Below are 17,115 nucleotides of genomic sequence, written 5' to 3'. Positions count from 1 at the left end.
CTTTGAGTAAAGATTGAGATTTTTCAAGGGAATTAATACAAAATTTACAACTATAATAGCTACAAGAAATTTTCAAACTGTCCTCCTGGACTGAATTTTATTTCAAGCTCGGATAAGAGTTAAGGGATATCTTCGATTCGATGAATTCATCAATCACTGCAATCCACCTACGTAATCGCAACGGATTCCCTATTCTATAATCGTGTTTGCATTCAGCACCCCCGTGAGAGGCTCGGTGGACGCGGGCCAACCCGATTCGGTCGACACGCGGTCTTCGATTCGAAATCTGGTGGCTGCCCAGGAGAAACACAACGCCAGAGTGGGATATCAAAGCGATTATACGGCCGGTGGAAAAGTCAACTCGATTCAGGTGAACGCAGCGGAAAAGGGCACGATCGAGCACAAGCGCAGCCAGAAGAGGCCCAATATCAACGTGACGACCAATCCTCTCGATATATCGCTTATAAGTGCGACCCAGCCATGCAATACCCAGGATTGTAACGTTCAAAGTAATGCGAGTACGAAATCGCGAGGACGATCAGCTGGTGAGTCTCTTGAGAATTTTTTCTTGTATTTTTACGAAATATATATGGAAATCCCCCAGTGTAGTACTACATTCTCAAGTAGTTTAGTTGCCCCTAAAGGCGACATCAAGACTCGTTGAAATTACGACGTGAACGACAGACACGTCGCAACCTTTATCGGCGAGAAAAAAAAGAAAAAAAAATTTCTGTTATATTCTATTGGCCCCACCGACTTCGCTCTCACGAATTTCTAGTCGCGAATATATTTCTCCCCTTCTCTCAGTCTACCTCTTCCCTCCCCCCCCCCCTCTCTCATTTTGATCTCGTTGCCAAATTCATATTCATATCAGTTATTTGATGAGCTTGGGGGGATCCTACTGATCGATCACTCGTTCGCGGTTATCATTACAAATTAGGAGGCAGAAAACCGATAACTTCGGTTAGCATCGATCGCGAGCAACTCTCGATTTTACTCTCTAGATGCGTATGTTACTTAACCGGGGCTGTCAATCGCTCTAACCAGTTAACCAAGCCTATCGATCCATTCTGCAATCGAGATATTTAAGTAATTCTACTTAGGGACTCTAAATTGTGTGGCAGCTATACACTCTATGACTCTTATAATCTTGATTACAACACAGAGAGACCGTGGAAAAGTCTAGTCAAACACGAATATTTTCATTGAAAGTATTTTCATTATATATATTCATTATATATATATATTTTCATTTAAAGCTGTCAATATTAATTAAATTATTATAAAATGTCACAACGACTAATGGTATCATATTAGAATATACATTTCATTGTAGTGCTTTCTTTATCTGAAAATATATTAGGTGTTGGAATTAATTCGTAGCGTTTTTAATGAAAGAATGTTATTTATTTCACATGAGCATTAAAAAATACATTAATGAAAGTACTTCCCATCACTTGTAAAACGCTACGAATTAATTCCAACACCTAATAAATTGCTTTATTTTTATCCTGCGTCAATTTCAACGATAACCGCACAAATGGGAAGGAATAAAATACATCTAATCAGATTTAGCGTTAATTGATATCGACGTGAACCGATTCCATGTGTTTTTAATATAATATATGTGTGCGCGTATCGCGTATGAGAAAGGAACTGCAATGAAAGGAATGGGGGACAGGGAATAGAGAATAAGAATTTCAACCTATCAGAAATCATGTATATTGTGGAATACGCAGTTTCCGATACACGGTTGAAATTCTTATTCTCTATTCTTCTTCTCTGTTCCCTACTCCTTTTATTGTGCGCGATTCCTAACACGTGTGTGAAGTGGAAGAAAAGAAAAGAAATGAGAAAAATGAACGGTAATCTGTAAGGAAATCAATTGATGTTCTTTTTTTTCAGAATCTCATCCACTCGTTTCAGCCATTCATTCATGGGTCAGGCTCTTTTTCCCGTTTTGCGCAATAGGTATTACATAGTCCGGCGAATAGATGATGTAGGCATCGTATCCATACCAGGGCGACCGTTGAAAACGCATGAAACTTATGCGACGACTACGACGATGACGACCTAGACGATCTAGACGACTTAGACGACGTAGACGTAAATAATGACGACGAGGACAGGAACGTAAACGACGGCGATGTAGACGATGACGACGAGTGAATGAATGAGTGAGAACAAATGGAAAATGTTATATAATCTGACAAAGCTTCCCACAATTCGGCGGCCGCCCTTTTTGATACATGGATACAACACAGTAACACAAATGTGACTATGCGAATGCGCTTGGGCTTGTTTTCTTTTGTTCTCCATCTCTTGTTTTCACTGCGTCTCTCTCTCTCTCTCTCTCTCTCTCTCTCTCTCTCTTTCCCTCTCTCTTTGCGTTGTCAATCAACTGCTTGCGCCTCTGTCGCGTAAATATCAGCAATGGCAACGGCAACGAGTTGCGAGGACAACGATGATAACGATATCTGGTGGTAGAGAGTAAAGAAACAGCGCGAGAATAGATATTACTTTTTTTATTTGACTAAAGTCATTCTAGCGAGACTGTCCTTTTGGGATGTCGACAAGGGATGGATGATGTAGCGTTGTCGCATTGATACTTACATCAATCGATATGCATTACCAATTGCAGCGCTGATCCGTCCAAATATCAACAAATAATCAACAAAAAATATCGATATAGGCAATAACGAGAAAAAAAAAGTAAAAATCTTTTAATAAAGCTATAAAAATATATTGCAGAATTAAAAATGGAATAAAATGAAAAAGTAAAAAACAATTATGAAAATTTTTTTGTAATAGCTATATTTACTACATTATAGATGACTATTTGCTAAGTTATAGACGGCTATTTACTGTATTGCATGTATACTATAGAAAGTATTACTGAAGTTTAGGGTGCTTTTCAGCATTGGAACAATCATACATGTACGTTGTGTCTAATATACAGTGTCGATTTGTGTCATTTGTAGCTATAACGTTGTTTATCTTTTTTATTTCGCCGCCAGAATAAAATAATGGAAACAGTTTTATATCTGAATATATTCGAATGTGATCCTCTTGAAATCTCTTATCGGTGTATCACTTCCTAGAAAAATAAATGGTAATAAAGCACAAAAATTTGGTATTCGTGAAATGATATTAAACGACGGCATAGTCAAATATTAGCTGTGTATGATTGGTTGCGTTCAGCAAACTCAACCCCTGTTGTGGGGCGGATCTCTGAGCGCTCGTTGCTATTGGTGTATTCTTTTCGATCAGCCAATAGCAACGCGGCTTACGGGCCACAAGTCGTATCAAAAAAGTGAATATAGACACATTTCATATTGACAAATTTCATATAACAAATATCAATGGTAAAATTATCGATATTTTTTATCAGTTAGTGGATGGAAAAATATCGCTAAAAGATATTTCGATGCCGTATCGTCTATCCTAATATCGTCGTAGCTCGTTGTCTCGCGAAGTCTGTGATGGTAATCAGTGTCGTAGCCGAGGGAAATATCATCGTCAGTGTTTTGGTTGTTGATTGAAAATCCGTTGCGTGTGCAAAATACACTGATCGGCTTAGTGTGATTTCTGTCGCCGTCGTAAGTTAAACCGTTCGCATAAACACTATTTAAAATTCACGGAGGATTAAAAAACATCTTTAAAAAAATAAATCTAGAAAAATGACTGAGAGTCAATTAAACCTCCACTAACTTTATTCGATGCTTATGGGAACGATTCATGAAGGAAGAGGTAGGAACATGGAATTACATTATCAGTCTCTTATTCATTATATTACCAATCTGTAGAATTAAACATATATTTTTTAAATAAATTCTCTACTTGTTATATTCATATGTTGAAGTTTGCATCTCGTGAGATACAAATTGAAATTATGTCATACTGTTTATTATAATTTAATTTAAAAAAATTTGTATACTTCCTAAGAAAAACTGTATATCTCATAGGTATAGCTCATTATTAAAAATTTCTACCTCTTCTACATTTCTGCTTTCTCTTGTACTGTATGTATCACAAAATGTGAATTTTGTCGTTATACATAGATAGCTAGACATAAATTCATCAATAATACCACGATATTGAGAATTAAAATTATATAATTTCGTCGAGCTGAATATTTTGAATGCTGCAGATAAAAATGGAAAAATGTGTGATATATTTTATTATATAAGCATACAATATTTTCGACTCGCACAATTTTTGTCGCATTAAATATAATTAAGACTAGTTTTCATGAGTACGAGTTTAATTAAAAATGTATTTCGTATGTGCAAAAACTATCATTTAGCATTTTATAAATGTATTAAAAGGTAGTACAGTTTATATTATATTTGTCATTTTTCATTATGACGAAATTACATATTTAATTATAATTTCTCTCTCTCTCTCTCTCTCTCTCTCCAAATTTTAATTAATATTAATCTTAAAAAATATTTATATAAATGCAAACACATGTTCGAAAGAGAATAAAAGGTCAAGAAAATTAAATTTAATTTTATCTCAGTCAAGGATTGTGTGAGCACGCAACGTTACACTCACGATTACAATTAGATTCATTTTTGCATAGTTGTAGCATCGAAATCTGAAAAACTCGTCAAAATTATATCAGTAAGCTTATTTCGTAATTTTTAACACATTTTTAACAAATTTTGTTATTGTTATAATAAGTAAGCCGCTACGCAGCTTTTTACCATAATAAAAGATGACGAAATTTAAGTTAAGAGTTACAGAATAGGCCTGCAATTTTAATTCACGCGTAATATCGATTCGAGCAACGCGATTGTTTGCTTCGGCTACGTCGCGCCGTTTAGCAACTCGAAGGAGAAAACATGGGAATGCCGCTTGAGACTTGCTATCGAATCACGCTTTGTCGTTTTATCTGTTTGTTTATATTCACTAGTACACACCGCGTCTGCGGGATCGCCGTCCTCGCTATCCACAATCCCTGTTATTATTCCGTTCGTCACGTCGACAGTGCCGGATGGAATCTCGGTAATTGCAATTGCGCGAGACTCGAGAGATCGCAGATTGCGGAACTTTTGTTTAAACGAGGGGTTTCCGCGTCTTAAAGATACCCGTCGACTTTCGCACAGGCTGGGCTAGAAATTACTAAGTACTGAGAAGAAGCTCGAATGAGAAAAGTTCACGAGAGAATAACAGCTATCGCCTACGTAAAAGGATTGTTGAGACGATCATCGTTGTTAGCGCATTTGTTGATTTCAAATGCTACTTGTCTCGAAAAGGAGTGACAAAATTTTATCTATAGATTTATAAGCCGATCTATCAGCTGATGATTACCAATGAATTTCTTCGCGTTTCATTTTTTTTCTCAAAGTTTCAGAGGTCACGTGCATTTCATTTTTGAAATGCTAACAATGCCTGCGTATTATCTAAAAAAAAGTCATTGCTATATTATGTATGGAAATTTTTATTTTGAGAACTGTACGATCGATTCCGAAGGCAAGGTTTCCTAATAAAAATTAGATACTAAGACCATCATACGTAAAAAATACTCGTATAATACTCGTCTTAAGACTGTAAGCAAATCGGCCAATCACATTGTAGTCGAGCATTTTAAAACGTGAGATTACAATTTTAATTATGATTAATTGATTTACTGAGACCTTAATGACGAAACGATTACGACTAAAAAAAAGGGTATTAAAAAGGTGTCGATTTTCGTCTCCAAGGTACACCTGAATAGACCTAAAAAATCATTTACTACGTTCACACAGCTCGATTTACATCAATGTTATAATTTCAGCGTAAATCAAGCCGTATAAATGCAATCATTGTTTGGGTCTTTAGAGAATAGGTGATAACAATCGTTTGTTATCGTTTTCCGGGAAGTGGTGGAAACATTGCTAGAATTGCTCAAAAATGACATTCTTCATATAAAGATCATACTAAATACTTTGATACTATCTAGAATGCACCACGTGGAGTCTACTTAGCATTTCTCGATCAGAAATCAGAACTTTACAGTTCGTTACTCCTATGATATTTAACGTAGAGAAGAATAGAAGTGAAATAGTCGTGTTCAATTGAATAGATAAACAAGCTTTATTCACATATAATATAAATTACAACTTAATTTACGTATTCGATACATAGTATTTCTTGCAATAGAAGACATTTTTCTCATCTATAATTGTATTTATAATTCGATATATCAAATTATAAATTAAATTCTGTTTCGAATTTTGTGAATTGAATTATAGAATGAGCTTAAGATAAAGATGAGAAAATAAATGACCAACGTGAAAGACGTGTAATTTCTTCGTTCTATTAAAGTTACGTTATCCCCTTGCGCTCTTGATTATTGCGAGCTGAAACCGTGGAAAATTTTTCAAGGTAAAGATCCTTAACCCAGTCTGTACACTCGACGGGTAAATACACTCAAACTTTTTCCATAATCGATGTCAGCATTATCAAGATTCTATCCTCGTATCGAAAAGATTGTTGCGCAGTATCGTCATCAAAACGAATTTACGGGCGACGGGTGACGGGTGACGGCGCGGCGGTTCCGTCAGGACAACCGCGAATGCGTCGTCAGACCAGGACACGCATTTCGCGTAAGCGTATCTTCTCGGCAATTTTGCCGAGGAGACGAAGAAGAATGGCCTAAATAAGAAATTCCAGAAATGCATTCTGCGAGAGCGGAATGTGAGGAGGCACACGGGAACGAGGACGCGGGGATAAGAGAGACGGTTCTCTCTTCCGCCGATTCGTGACCCGCGAGATCAACGAGCCCGAGAAACGAGAAAACAGGATAACGGATAGTAAATTTTTCATATCCGAAAGGCGGAAGTGGCGGCAGCAAGCGATCAACTCAGGCGACGATCGTGGTACAACAGCCGTCTTTGTCGTTGGACGCGCCCGCGGCGACGATTCTGCTACACCCAGACGCCGACGCCAGGCGACGCGAGGAGAACATGCGGCAGCTGCTGGATGTTGCCAACACCCTCACCCTGCAAGAGATACACGACTTTGAGATGAGGTAAGTAGATATCGATCACTGCTGCTGTTCTTGCGGTTTCACGACACGGCGGGAAATGATACGATCTTGGCATGACATGAAGAGCTTCTTTATAAAGATTTTCCGAGACGTAATTAATAGATAATATTTAGTAAAGTATTTTAAATATATATGTATATATCCTTCTCTCTCTTTCAAAATTTTTAATATAGACAATTTTTTTAAAAAGAGATTACAGTTTTCTAATCAGAGACGAATCAATATCTTATCCTTTTTTAATATTTTACTACTTAACAGTATTTTTAATTACACCTAATTGATAATGCGATCAGTAAAATATTAACTTATTTAAAAAATAATAAACTGCACCCGCTTAACGCAGTGAACTCGATAAACATTTTTCTTTCACGTAAGCTGCTTTCAAGTAAGCAGTGTTCTCTTAATTGTAATAAAAGAAAGTTTGCCCAAAAATTTTGTCTGAAGTTTTGGCCAAGAGTTATTCAATATTTACAGATTTATTATATATAGAGAATATCTCAGAAGGAAAAATCCATACTTCGAAAGAACATCAAGCACAGTAGATAGCAAGATTTATAGACACGTGTCTCATTCTAAATATGTTCCAGAACTATATATTGATTTGTGTGGAAATTTAAAAAAGATTATCGTTTACATGAGCTCTCGGACATTCTTAAAAATAATATATATATGTGTGTGCTTGCGTAAAATTTTTATTTTGGTAACATAATTTGATCTACAATAAAAAAAAAAATTAAAAAAAGGATAAGGACTTAGTATGGTCGAAACGTTCCGTGAAATGATAATAAAAGAATAATAAAGGTTTATTGTTTACATCTTTCAAAGCTCATTTATTGAAATGACCTGGTAGAAGCTTCTTTTTTTATTGTTTGAAATTTATACGAGCGGATTATCTAATATATTTTTTTTTGTAATTATTATTTATAATTTAATCTTGTTTAATTATATAAAATGACAAAGATATGTGTCACGGTTTGATATGTGTTACCTGGAAAACTTATAATTTTTTTATCAAAAAATCTTCCTAGATCGTAGCCTTTTCACAAGAAAAGTGAGTCCACGGTTCGTACAACAACTTTGGGAGTATCTTCCAAATGTTTTGAGAAAAAGAAAAGTAAAAGAGGAATTTTTTAACAAGAAAAACTCGAAAAGTTTTCCAAATCCATGACAGATACGTTTGTTATAGTAAAAAAATTAAATGAGATTGTAGTTATGTCATCAAAATTATAAAATTACATACGTTTTTACTTTCTTTTTAAGTATTAGTGAACTTAATACTTAATAAACGATATAAGGTATATAAAGATACGATGCGTATAAAATATAAAGAGATGTACATTTTAATATGAATAAAAGAATTATTATTTTTAATATTTTTAAGATTTCAACATGTTTAATAATAATAATAATAATAATAATAATAATAACAACACATTTCTTAAACATTTCAAGTTGTTATAAAAAATTATCTTTAATAAATATATTGTATACACGTCATTTTGATAATATATATAGTCTCTTTATTTTAAAAGTGGAACAACTCGATCAAAGAAACAGATTTTCGAATTATTACTATGAATGAGTTAAATAAACATTACTCTATCAATTATCAAGAGTGAATTAACTTAATTTGATAAAAAATGTTATAACTCAAAAGGGATGGTTTAAAAAAGAAATCATCACAACTGAAAAATAGAGGAGCTTTTTTAAAGATGAAAATGTTATTTGATTATATTAAGACTATATTTTTTTTATATCGAAACTATTTGATTAACCAATTTTTTTCTGTCAAGTTGAAAAATAATTTTTCTTCTTTTCTGAAAAACTTAATTTTTTTAATTGTGTCATTTTTAAAGCAAGGAAGTGTGTATTAGGTACATTAGTGGTTCATTTAAACTAATTTCTACTTGTAATTATTATAGTGATTCACAAATAAATCATTAATTAAAAAAATCATTAATAGAAATAAACGGTTTTAATAACGATCTAACTGGATTTTAAGAGCTCTTGTATAATTCTGTATGAATTTATATACTATCTGTATGTAGTCCTTTAAACCTCCTTGCTTCGGTGGTCCATCTCGATGATCTAAAGATTTAAGACGCTTGCACGGAATGTGCTAAAGATCCGGATTCGACTTCCAGCCGAGATAATATTTTAATAAGAATTAATTATTTACAAATTTTAATATCATTCAGCATTAAGATTGTTGTAAGATGCGTAAGAGCATCGAATTATTAAATTGCTAGTCAATTTAACTGTAATATTACTGCGGTAATTTAATAAAATTTGCGAACTTTCCAAGTAAAAAGATATAGTATATACCATTACAAAACATCGATATTATGAACTGACCAATCACTGATCATTCCATTCTTCAGAGAAATAGCCTATGATTGGTCAGTTCCATAACATCGACATGTTATAACTTCGACGTAAATCGAGCCGTATAAACGTAATCTATGCCTTTAATAATTTACAAGGATAATGTGTATATATATGTTTGTGTGTTATTATATTATATTATTATCTTTTTCTGAAATTTGTTTGAATCTTAAAGAATTTCAATAATTTTATTTCTTGAAATATGAATTTTTCCTTCTGGATAGTCAAATTTTCGTCCTATATAGTCAAACAATATATAGTGACCCAATATATAATCGGATAACCCGCAGATACGGAAGTCCCCATCATAGCCGATCACAATCGGTAAAGGCTCCCGGGAGTCGTTCTTCCGGTCGACCAAATTATCTGTGTCTTCCGCAACAAAGATCGCGAGTAGCGAGTATGCCTAACACCGGGGTGGAGGAGGAATACTACAGACTACGGCATTTCAGCATCACTGGCAAAGGGGTGGTAAACCGGGGCGATTCCCTAAAGAGCCGCAGATCACGCTCTAACAATAGCATGGCGTCCAGCAACTCTAGGTGAGTTCAAGTATAATTAAGGAGGTCAAGTGATACAATTTGACATATATTTTTGTGATATATATGAGCTGGTAAGTAATATATATATATATATATATATATATATATATATATATGTTCCAATCTAAGACGTTTGAATGTTAATTTCAAACACTCATGCGCGCGAATGACGCAGACAATTATGATAATATTGTCAGATCTTATAACCTTTGTATTTAAATGAAATATAAAAATCGTGATACTTTTTTAGTGTCTAACCAATCACGTTGTAGATTCGTATTATTAACTATTAATAACATAGATTTATAGTTCTATATTTCTGAGTCTTTTATCATTACTGTCGACAAATAATGATCTCTACTGAATATTTTCCCGATATATTCTCTGTATTCTCGCAATGTATGAGAATCTTGCTTCAAAATTGTATTGACAAGTATGTATTCTTGTTAACACGGTGACGATAACAATAGCGACATCGACACGATCGATATATTCACTTATTACCTACTCTACGATCGAGCGGTGATATTTGCGATTGTAACTTCATCTGCTCATTGCTCTGGAAGGAGCACACCGTAGAATATTTCCGACCTCTATCTCCGGTCCATCTTCTCGTCGCAGCCAGCAACGAGTTAGACTGTCGCTCTAGATCGAACGCGTGAGTTTACGTGTGGCGTTGAAGTTACGTAGACACGCGCGTTGGACCTTAGAGCGTAGTCTTCAGACATCATGCAAATATATACTGGAGCTGGACAGGGTATTCTAAGCGCAGTTGGCGCTTAATAAAAAAGCATGTAGAGATATAAAATATTACATTTCGTACTTGCTCTTCGAAATATTCCTGCTTTGCATTTCGAAATAATATTACACTTTCTGCATGAAATATCTCTTCGCAAAGTATGCTCTCATTTGTATTTTGTATTTGAAATACTTTTTATTCTAGTTCTTTATATAATCTCGTGTAATGTGTTCAATGAAATCAGTTATGTCCATTGAAATAATTCAATTTCACATAAATCTATACTTTCAGAAATCTGTTATACCTGCTGATTGTAGCAAACGAGTCGTTAATTTTATTAGTCAATAAATTGAAAAATACAGTTAAATAAAAATTTATAAATTCATTTTTGGTTATACATTATTACGAATTACATGTTTGTACACTCTTTTGCTGTAATAAAAAAAATATTATCCGATATCATATTTAATTTTTATGTATAACGGTAGTTTCACAGTAACTTGAAACAGCGTATATTTAATAAAGAATATGAAAAGAGATGTTATAATGTCTCTTTTGCGAGGATGTATTTCTATATGACTCTCTTGGCGCGAGATGTCATTTTATAAGCGTCTCTTTATAAGGGGAAGTCGTCTATATCGTATCCCTTAACATTTAAACAAAATTATAATAAAAGTACTGAGGAAATATATTCTGAGAATATTTCTGTACTTTGATTCATTGGCAATAAAACAAAACAATATTTTTACGGAAATAAATATTAAAGTACCGTTTAAAATGAAAATTTTAAAAAAGTAGCTTTAGTACGACTTGGAGACTGAGTTGTTAATAATCATTAGTTTTTACAAAGAAAAATTTAAATTTTCTAAAAATCCAATAAATAATATCTATGAATAATTTTTAGTAAGTTATCTTAAAAAGACTCAATATAAACATACTTTTTCTTATACAAATATCAAAATATAGTACTTATAAAAGTATTATTCAATTACTCAATTTTTGTATGTTATCTTAAATGTATGTTTTATCTTAAATGTAGATAGAATATAAAGACTAGCTTTTTATATTTTTACAAATTTGCTAACAATAACATAACTTAACTTTAACAAATATTTTATTAATTTGATGCATTATTTATACGCGTTTATGCGTATAAATAAATTCACACCGAAGTATTCAAGTCTAAAATTCAACTTATATCGCATAGATTTTTGTTTACGATTGATATATTCATGACATTTGTTTATACATGGCATATTAGATTTGTTTATGAGACAGTCGTATATTTGTAATTTTTAGAAACTTAAAAATATCTTTTACGAAAAAGTAGGACAAGTGGAATTCAAATGCCACTCGAGAAATTTATGTTATACAGAAAAGATGAAGAGATATCCGAGCTCGTACACAGTATAAAAAGATAGCTTTATCTAAACTGTAACAGAGGATCAAAATAATTTTATGGTCTAACCATAAATATGTTACGTATTAAATTTATGTAAACTTCTGACATGCACGGACTGTATAAAAGAATCTTAATTTCTTTTAAAAGGATATTTTCATATAATATAACGTATTGTACAATATTTATATATAATAGCGCTTAATAATCGAATCAAACGAATTAATAAAACACAGAGTATCAATGACTCAGATAACTAGACATATCGTTATAAGCGCCGATCTTATTACTCACAATCATATTCTATTGAAATATGAAACGTTGATTGAATATTCACGCGATTGAATAAATCTGTTGAGATACTTTTCCCCTTTCTAAACACTGCCGAGTTTCATATCGGTATACATATAAAATGAGGAATGAATATCGCATGGAATACATTTTCAATGTACTAAACGCAGAATATTTTCTAAAATTTATATCGAATTGCAAGAGCGAATTGCTCTGCAACAAACTCAAAGTTGACCTTTCTCTACTTCTATGAAAATTTACTTAAAGAGAGACATCATTTCTTAAAGGCATCTAATAGAGAGAGACTTTAAAAAATAAAGCTCAAGGCCTTAACCTACAGAGTTCTATATTTCTTAATTAGTAAATTAATTAGTTAAGTTAATTTCAAAAAGAATTTAACGGGATTCTAATTTAAAGCTTACTTGCTCAAAATATTTGACGTTGAAAATTCAAAAGCTATATGAAGTACTCAAGAATGATGAAATTTCAGCTGAGATAAAATCAGTTCGTATTTTCGTAAAACATGTTTTTAGGATATGAATCTCAAACATCTCACGAGGCTTTCTATAGCTATGAATCTCAAACATCTCACGACGCTTTCTATAGCTATACGTAACATTTGGATTTATTATTTATTTAGTGGAATACTAACGAAAAAATGTTTGGTATTATTTATGTTATATTAATACATAGTGCAACATACATACATATATAAGACATGATTGTATTTTATTATATTATTTATGATTAACGCGAATAATAATGCTAAAACCAATAAATTTGGAAACTGGGATAGATTTCCTAAAGACAAGAATTATTAATTTCATTCTTATACAAGTATCTTCTTGATAAAAAAAATTTTATTTTCTTAATGAAATATTTAAACAAATATTTTCATGGAATAGAGGAATAAATGTACGAAATATAAGAATGAAATATATTCACTTTAAAAAAGCAACTTTTTATCTGATCCGGATTACTTATGTCATGTAAAATTAAATAGCTTCCACAAACATTTATGATTTCTCATCATATATAATCATATAACAGTTTCTTTTGGAGAGATTATAATGCAATTCAATTTTTTCATACACAACAAGTCAAACAATCCACCTGAGTCTCCAGATTCATTTGAAAATAATATCTAATAATCGTTTTCTCTATGCGTCTGAAATATTACAGCGAATGAAAAATTATTATATTATTTGATTAAAATTACTATGATTCATATTTTTATTATAAATTCTGGTACAACTAAAAAATGTGTAAAATAAGTATATATATATATATATATACAATATTTATATAATAATATATAATATAATTATAGAAAAATAAAAATTTACCTACATTTTCAATTTTCCAATGAGGCATATTTTTTTCATCCGCGATTGTAGTATTATTATAAATCAATCTAACCATTATAAATCTAAAAAAATTAACGTTTCAAGAGAAACTGAATGTCCGCGACATTCGTCCAATAACGCAAGTAATTTACGCAAATCCCTCAAAATCTCCCCCAAAATCATCGAAAATCATCTAAAACAAGAAAAACTTGTGGCATAGTTTCTTTCCCTGTTTTCTCTCGAATACTCGAAGAATCCCTTTAGGCCTTTATGAAATGAGTATTGATATGAATCGACGATGTAACTTTATTCTGTGCTAATCTCAATACGCGCCTAGCCTTTCTTCTATTCGACGCAGCACGGAACACCTGACTGCCTCGTATCCGGGATCAGCGCGGAATTCGGCGGCGGGCTCGTTGGCGAGTTCGAGGGAGAGCAGCGCATCTCAAGGTCCAGCGCCATACCGCGTCCTTATGCTGGGCGCCCCCGCCGTCGGCAAGAGCTCCTTGGTGTCTCAATTTATGACTTCGGAATACCTGCACGCCTACGACACTTCGATCGGTAAGTCGAATCGATCAATCAATAAGTTGCCGCCAATCGCGAAATCCATGATCCTTCCGTTCGCTCCCCTTCCGGTCAGTCATCGATCGAACACAGCATACGAAGATACGTACGACTCTCGATACGTAAAGCTGATTCTACAATGAGTTGGTAGTCGGAAATCTTGAGTCTTAATTAGTTTTAACCTTGGTGACTATGATTTTTCGCATCTACAGGGTTGGCCATATTCGACGGAAAGATGTTTTTTTTTTCAATCATGGGAAAAAAACACATTTTTTGCTGTTCATTTAAAAAAAAAAGTGTTGCCAGATCTTTCCGTCGAATATGGCCAACCTTGTACTAGTTAATTGTACAGCGAGTCGTTTAATTCGACTAATTAGAAGGAATAAAGTCGAATTTAGTCAATCTTAATGAAAATTGGTAGTTTAGTCGTTGAGGAGTTGGCTGTTGGCCAACTTCACCGATTCAAGGATAAGATTTAGGACTACTGACTACCGACTCATTGTAGAATCAGCTTAAGAATCCCAAAAGAGAGAAGCGCTCGTTCCTGGATAGAGCCGGAAACGAGCCGAAACGAAAACGAGCAGGTTCTCCATTCGAGTTTGGAGTGCGATGCAACTGTTGTGTCCGAACGATTACAGAAAAATCTGTAATATAAAGTGAGATTTATGAAAAAAAATGTGATTATTCAAATGATGATCGATTACGAATATTGGCCTTAATTTCAAGTGTTCGTTTTTCCATAAAAAAAATTAGTTCGATCGTTCTATGGTTTGATTTGTTAATTAATTAATTATTATTCTAGTTGTTTAATATATTTCATTTGTTTACGATGCTACCTACGTACTTGAAAGCCAAGTTATATTTTCATTTACGTTTTTTTTTTTTTACAGATGACGAGTCCGGCGAAAAGACGGTCAGCGTACTCTTGGCTGGTGAGGAGTCAGAATTGACTTTCATCGATCACTCTTGTGCCGAAATAACGGTAAGTCTAATAGCGGCTCATATATCCGAGAAATCTGGGTATGCTAGTGATTAAAACCATGAGACACTTAATAATTAAAAAACAAATTACCGTAACGATGACAGAAACATTTCTTACTCTGGAAAAAACTTACTTCGTGAACGTAACATAGTCGCGTGAACAAAACATATAAACTTTACAGAGAGTATAAATGTGATATATGTCAATGTATAAAAATATGTAAATAGCAATAAAGTCTGTATAAAAATTATTGCAAGTGAAATCACAGATGATGGTAAAAAAATATAATGTGTAAAAATTGAATGTATACAGAAAAAAAACACAACTGAAAACTTCACTGATTCAGCAAATCTATACCGTAATAAATAGACAGTCAATTTTTCATGTTAAATCAAGTAGCAAAGTTGACAGTTTAATAACATTAACGGTTTGTCAAACCATCAAATCTTCTTAGTTATAAATGTTGAATTCGCGCAGTAAGTTACAGGTTTGCTGTATCACCCAATTAATTTTTTTTCTGTGTGTAAGTGTCAACGATAACGGATTAACTGTCTAAAATGATAGAACGTATGGTACTGCAGAGTCAAATATTGTTGATTATCGGTATGTAAGCACCTCTCAGATGAAGATCCTCTGTCTATTTGGAGACAGAGACTGTTTGTTTGGTTTTTAATATTAAGCATCCCAGACGTATTAAACGTTTAATTTTTTTTAAAAACAAGGTTCTTCATTCTAATATTATCCCAATTGAAATCATGGTTATATATGGGTATATTGCAACCTATGTTCGATTATCATAGAGCGAGCAAAAGTGTTCCTCCGTATATAATTCAGATGTTCGGACACTCATATTTTCATCAAGAGGAGAACAGAACGACGAAAGGTAAAAAAAAAAAAAAACGATGAGAGTCGATATGACTGACAATGAGTTCACAACAGGTTTCAGACAGTTTTTACAGTAGTCAATTGATCACCGATGCGCACGACATAATGTCGCTAATTTTCCGTGTCCCTGAACTAATCATTTTTGCCGCAAGTCATCTCTCGTTTTCGTTGAACGAAGTAACGGACGTAGACCGCGCCTTGAACCTCCGGCGAAGTGCTCTCACGACGACGGAGACGACGTAATCGAGTTAACACGGGGAGAAGGGGAGGGAGAGAGAGAGAGAGAAAGAGAGAGCAGGTTGAAAGGACGGTCCAGGAGAGGGCACGCGGTGTGTGCTTTTGTATCGCGGGAATTAAATTAAAATCCATTTTCCACGGTGAGCGAACTGACGCGTTGGCGGGCGCGACGATACTTGCGTACGCTGTAAATGTGTGGAACTCCGTCGTGATATAGATGCACACACACAATTATATTTGGGAGGGGATTGGTCGACGGGGGAAGAAGAGGAAACGGAGAGAAGAGAGGGTAGAACCACTGCCACGCTTCGCCAGATAATTTCAATCGAATTTACCCTTTAATTAAAACGTACGTTCGCAACCATACAACGCTACTGTATATCGCGCGGTCGACCGCTCCACGGCTGATCTTCGCCATTCGCGTGTACGCCGACGAAACGTTTCGAACGATGCATTGCGCTAATGGCGGTCGAACTCTCGAGTTCCGAACTTCCTAAATTCTACAGAATTCCGGCTACCGAAACGCGAAGGCCGTACCCGAAACGATCTGCGACGCGCCATTATTCTTGGTACCGAGAGTCAAGGTTGATCTCTAATCACGTTAGACCGTGAGGCCGCGATTCCTGATTTCCGTTGATAGTCCCGAATAGACCCTAAATTATATTAGAACGTAAAATTCTATTTAAGTTAATGCGTACTTATTACGCAG

At 33.9% G+C, this 17,115-nt stretch overlaps 1 protein-coding gene and 1 long non-coding RNA gene across 15 annotated transcripts in view; one reads left to right on the top strand and one right to left on the bottom strand.

Annotated features, from left to right (window-relative positions):
- Positions 1 to 17,115, top strand: part of LOC105147836 (GTP-binding protein RAD) — a 67,871-nt gene that overhangs the window by 26,831 nt on the left and 23,925 nt on the right. For 12 of the 14 annotated variants that reach the window (XR_015546496.1, XM_087410701.1, XM_087410693.1 and 9 more), the window contains 6 exons: positions 217 to 545; positions 1,906 to 1,971; positions 6,823 to 7,018; positions 9,712 to 9,963; positions 14,076 to 14,299; positions 15,193 to 15,284. Coding sequence is in view for 13 of the 14 variants with exons in the window: in XM_087410701.1 (XP_087266827.1) it covers positions 217 to 545; positions 1,906 to 1,971; positions 6,823 to 7,018; positions 9,712 to 9,963; positions 14,076 to 14,299; positions 15,193 to 15,284 (1,159 nt within the window). In the remaining variant the exon portion in view is untranslated. The remainder of the gene's footprint in view (positions 1 to 216; positions 546 to 1,905; positions 1,972 to 6,822; positions 7,019 to 9,711; positions 9,964 to 14,075; positions 14,300 to 15,192; positions 15,285 to 17,115) is intronic. The other 2 variants (XM_087410702.1, XM_087410703.1) reach the window with 2 other exon arrangements.
- The window catches only part of LOC147908187 (uncharacterized), a 37,182-nt gene continuing 24,232 nt past the window's right edge, over positions 4,166 to 17,115 (bottom strand). The window contains exon 3 of the long non-coding RNA XR_015546505.1: positions 4,166 to 6,989. This is a non-coding gene — a long non-coding RNA (uncharacterized LOC147908187). The remainder of the gene's footprint in view (positions 6,990 to 17,115) is intronic.

This window comes from Acromyrmex echinatior, chromosome 10 (genome assembly GCF_024713525.1).
Source record: "Acromyrmex echinatior isolate Ae372 chromosome 10, ASM2471352v2, whole genome shotgun sequence".
Classification (NCBI taxonomy): Eukaryota; Metazoa; Arthropoda; class Insecta; order Hymenoptera; family Formicidae; genus Acromyrmex; species Acromyrmex echinatior.
Note: the sequence above shows the minus strand (reverse complement) of the source record. Positions and strands in the feature narration are given on the sequence as shown.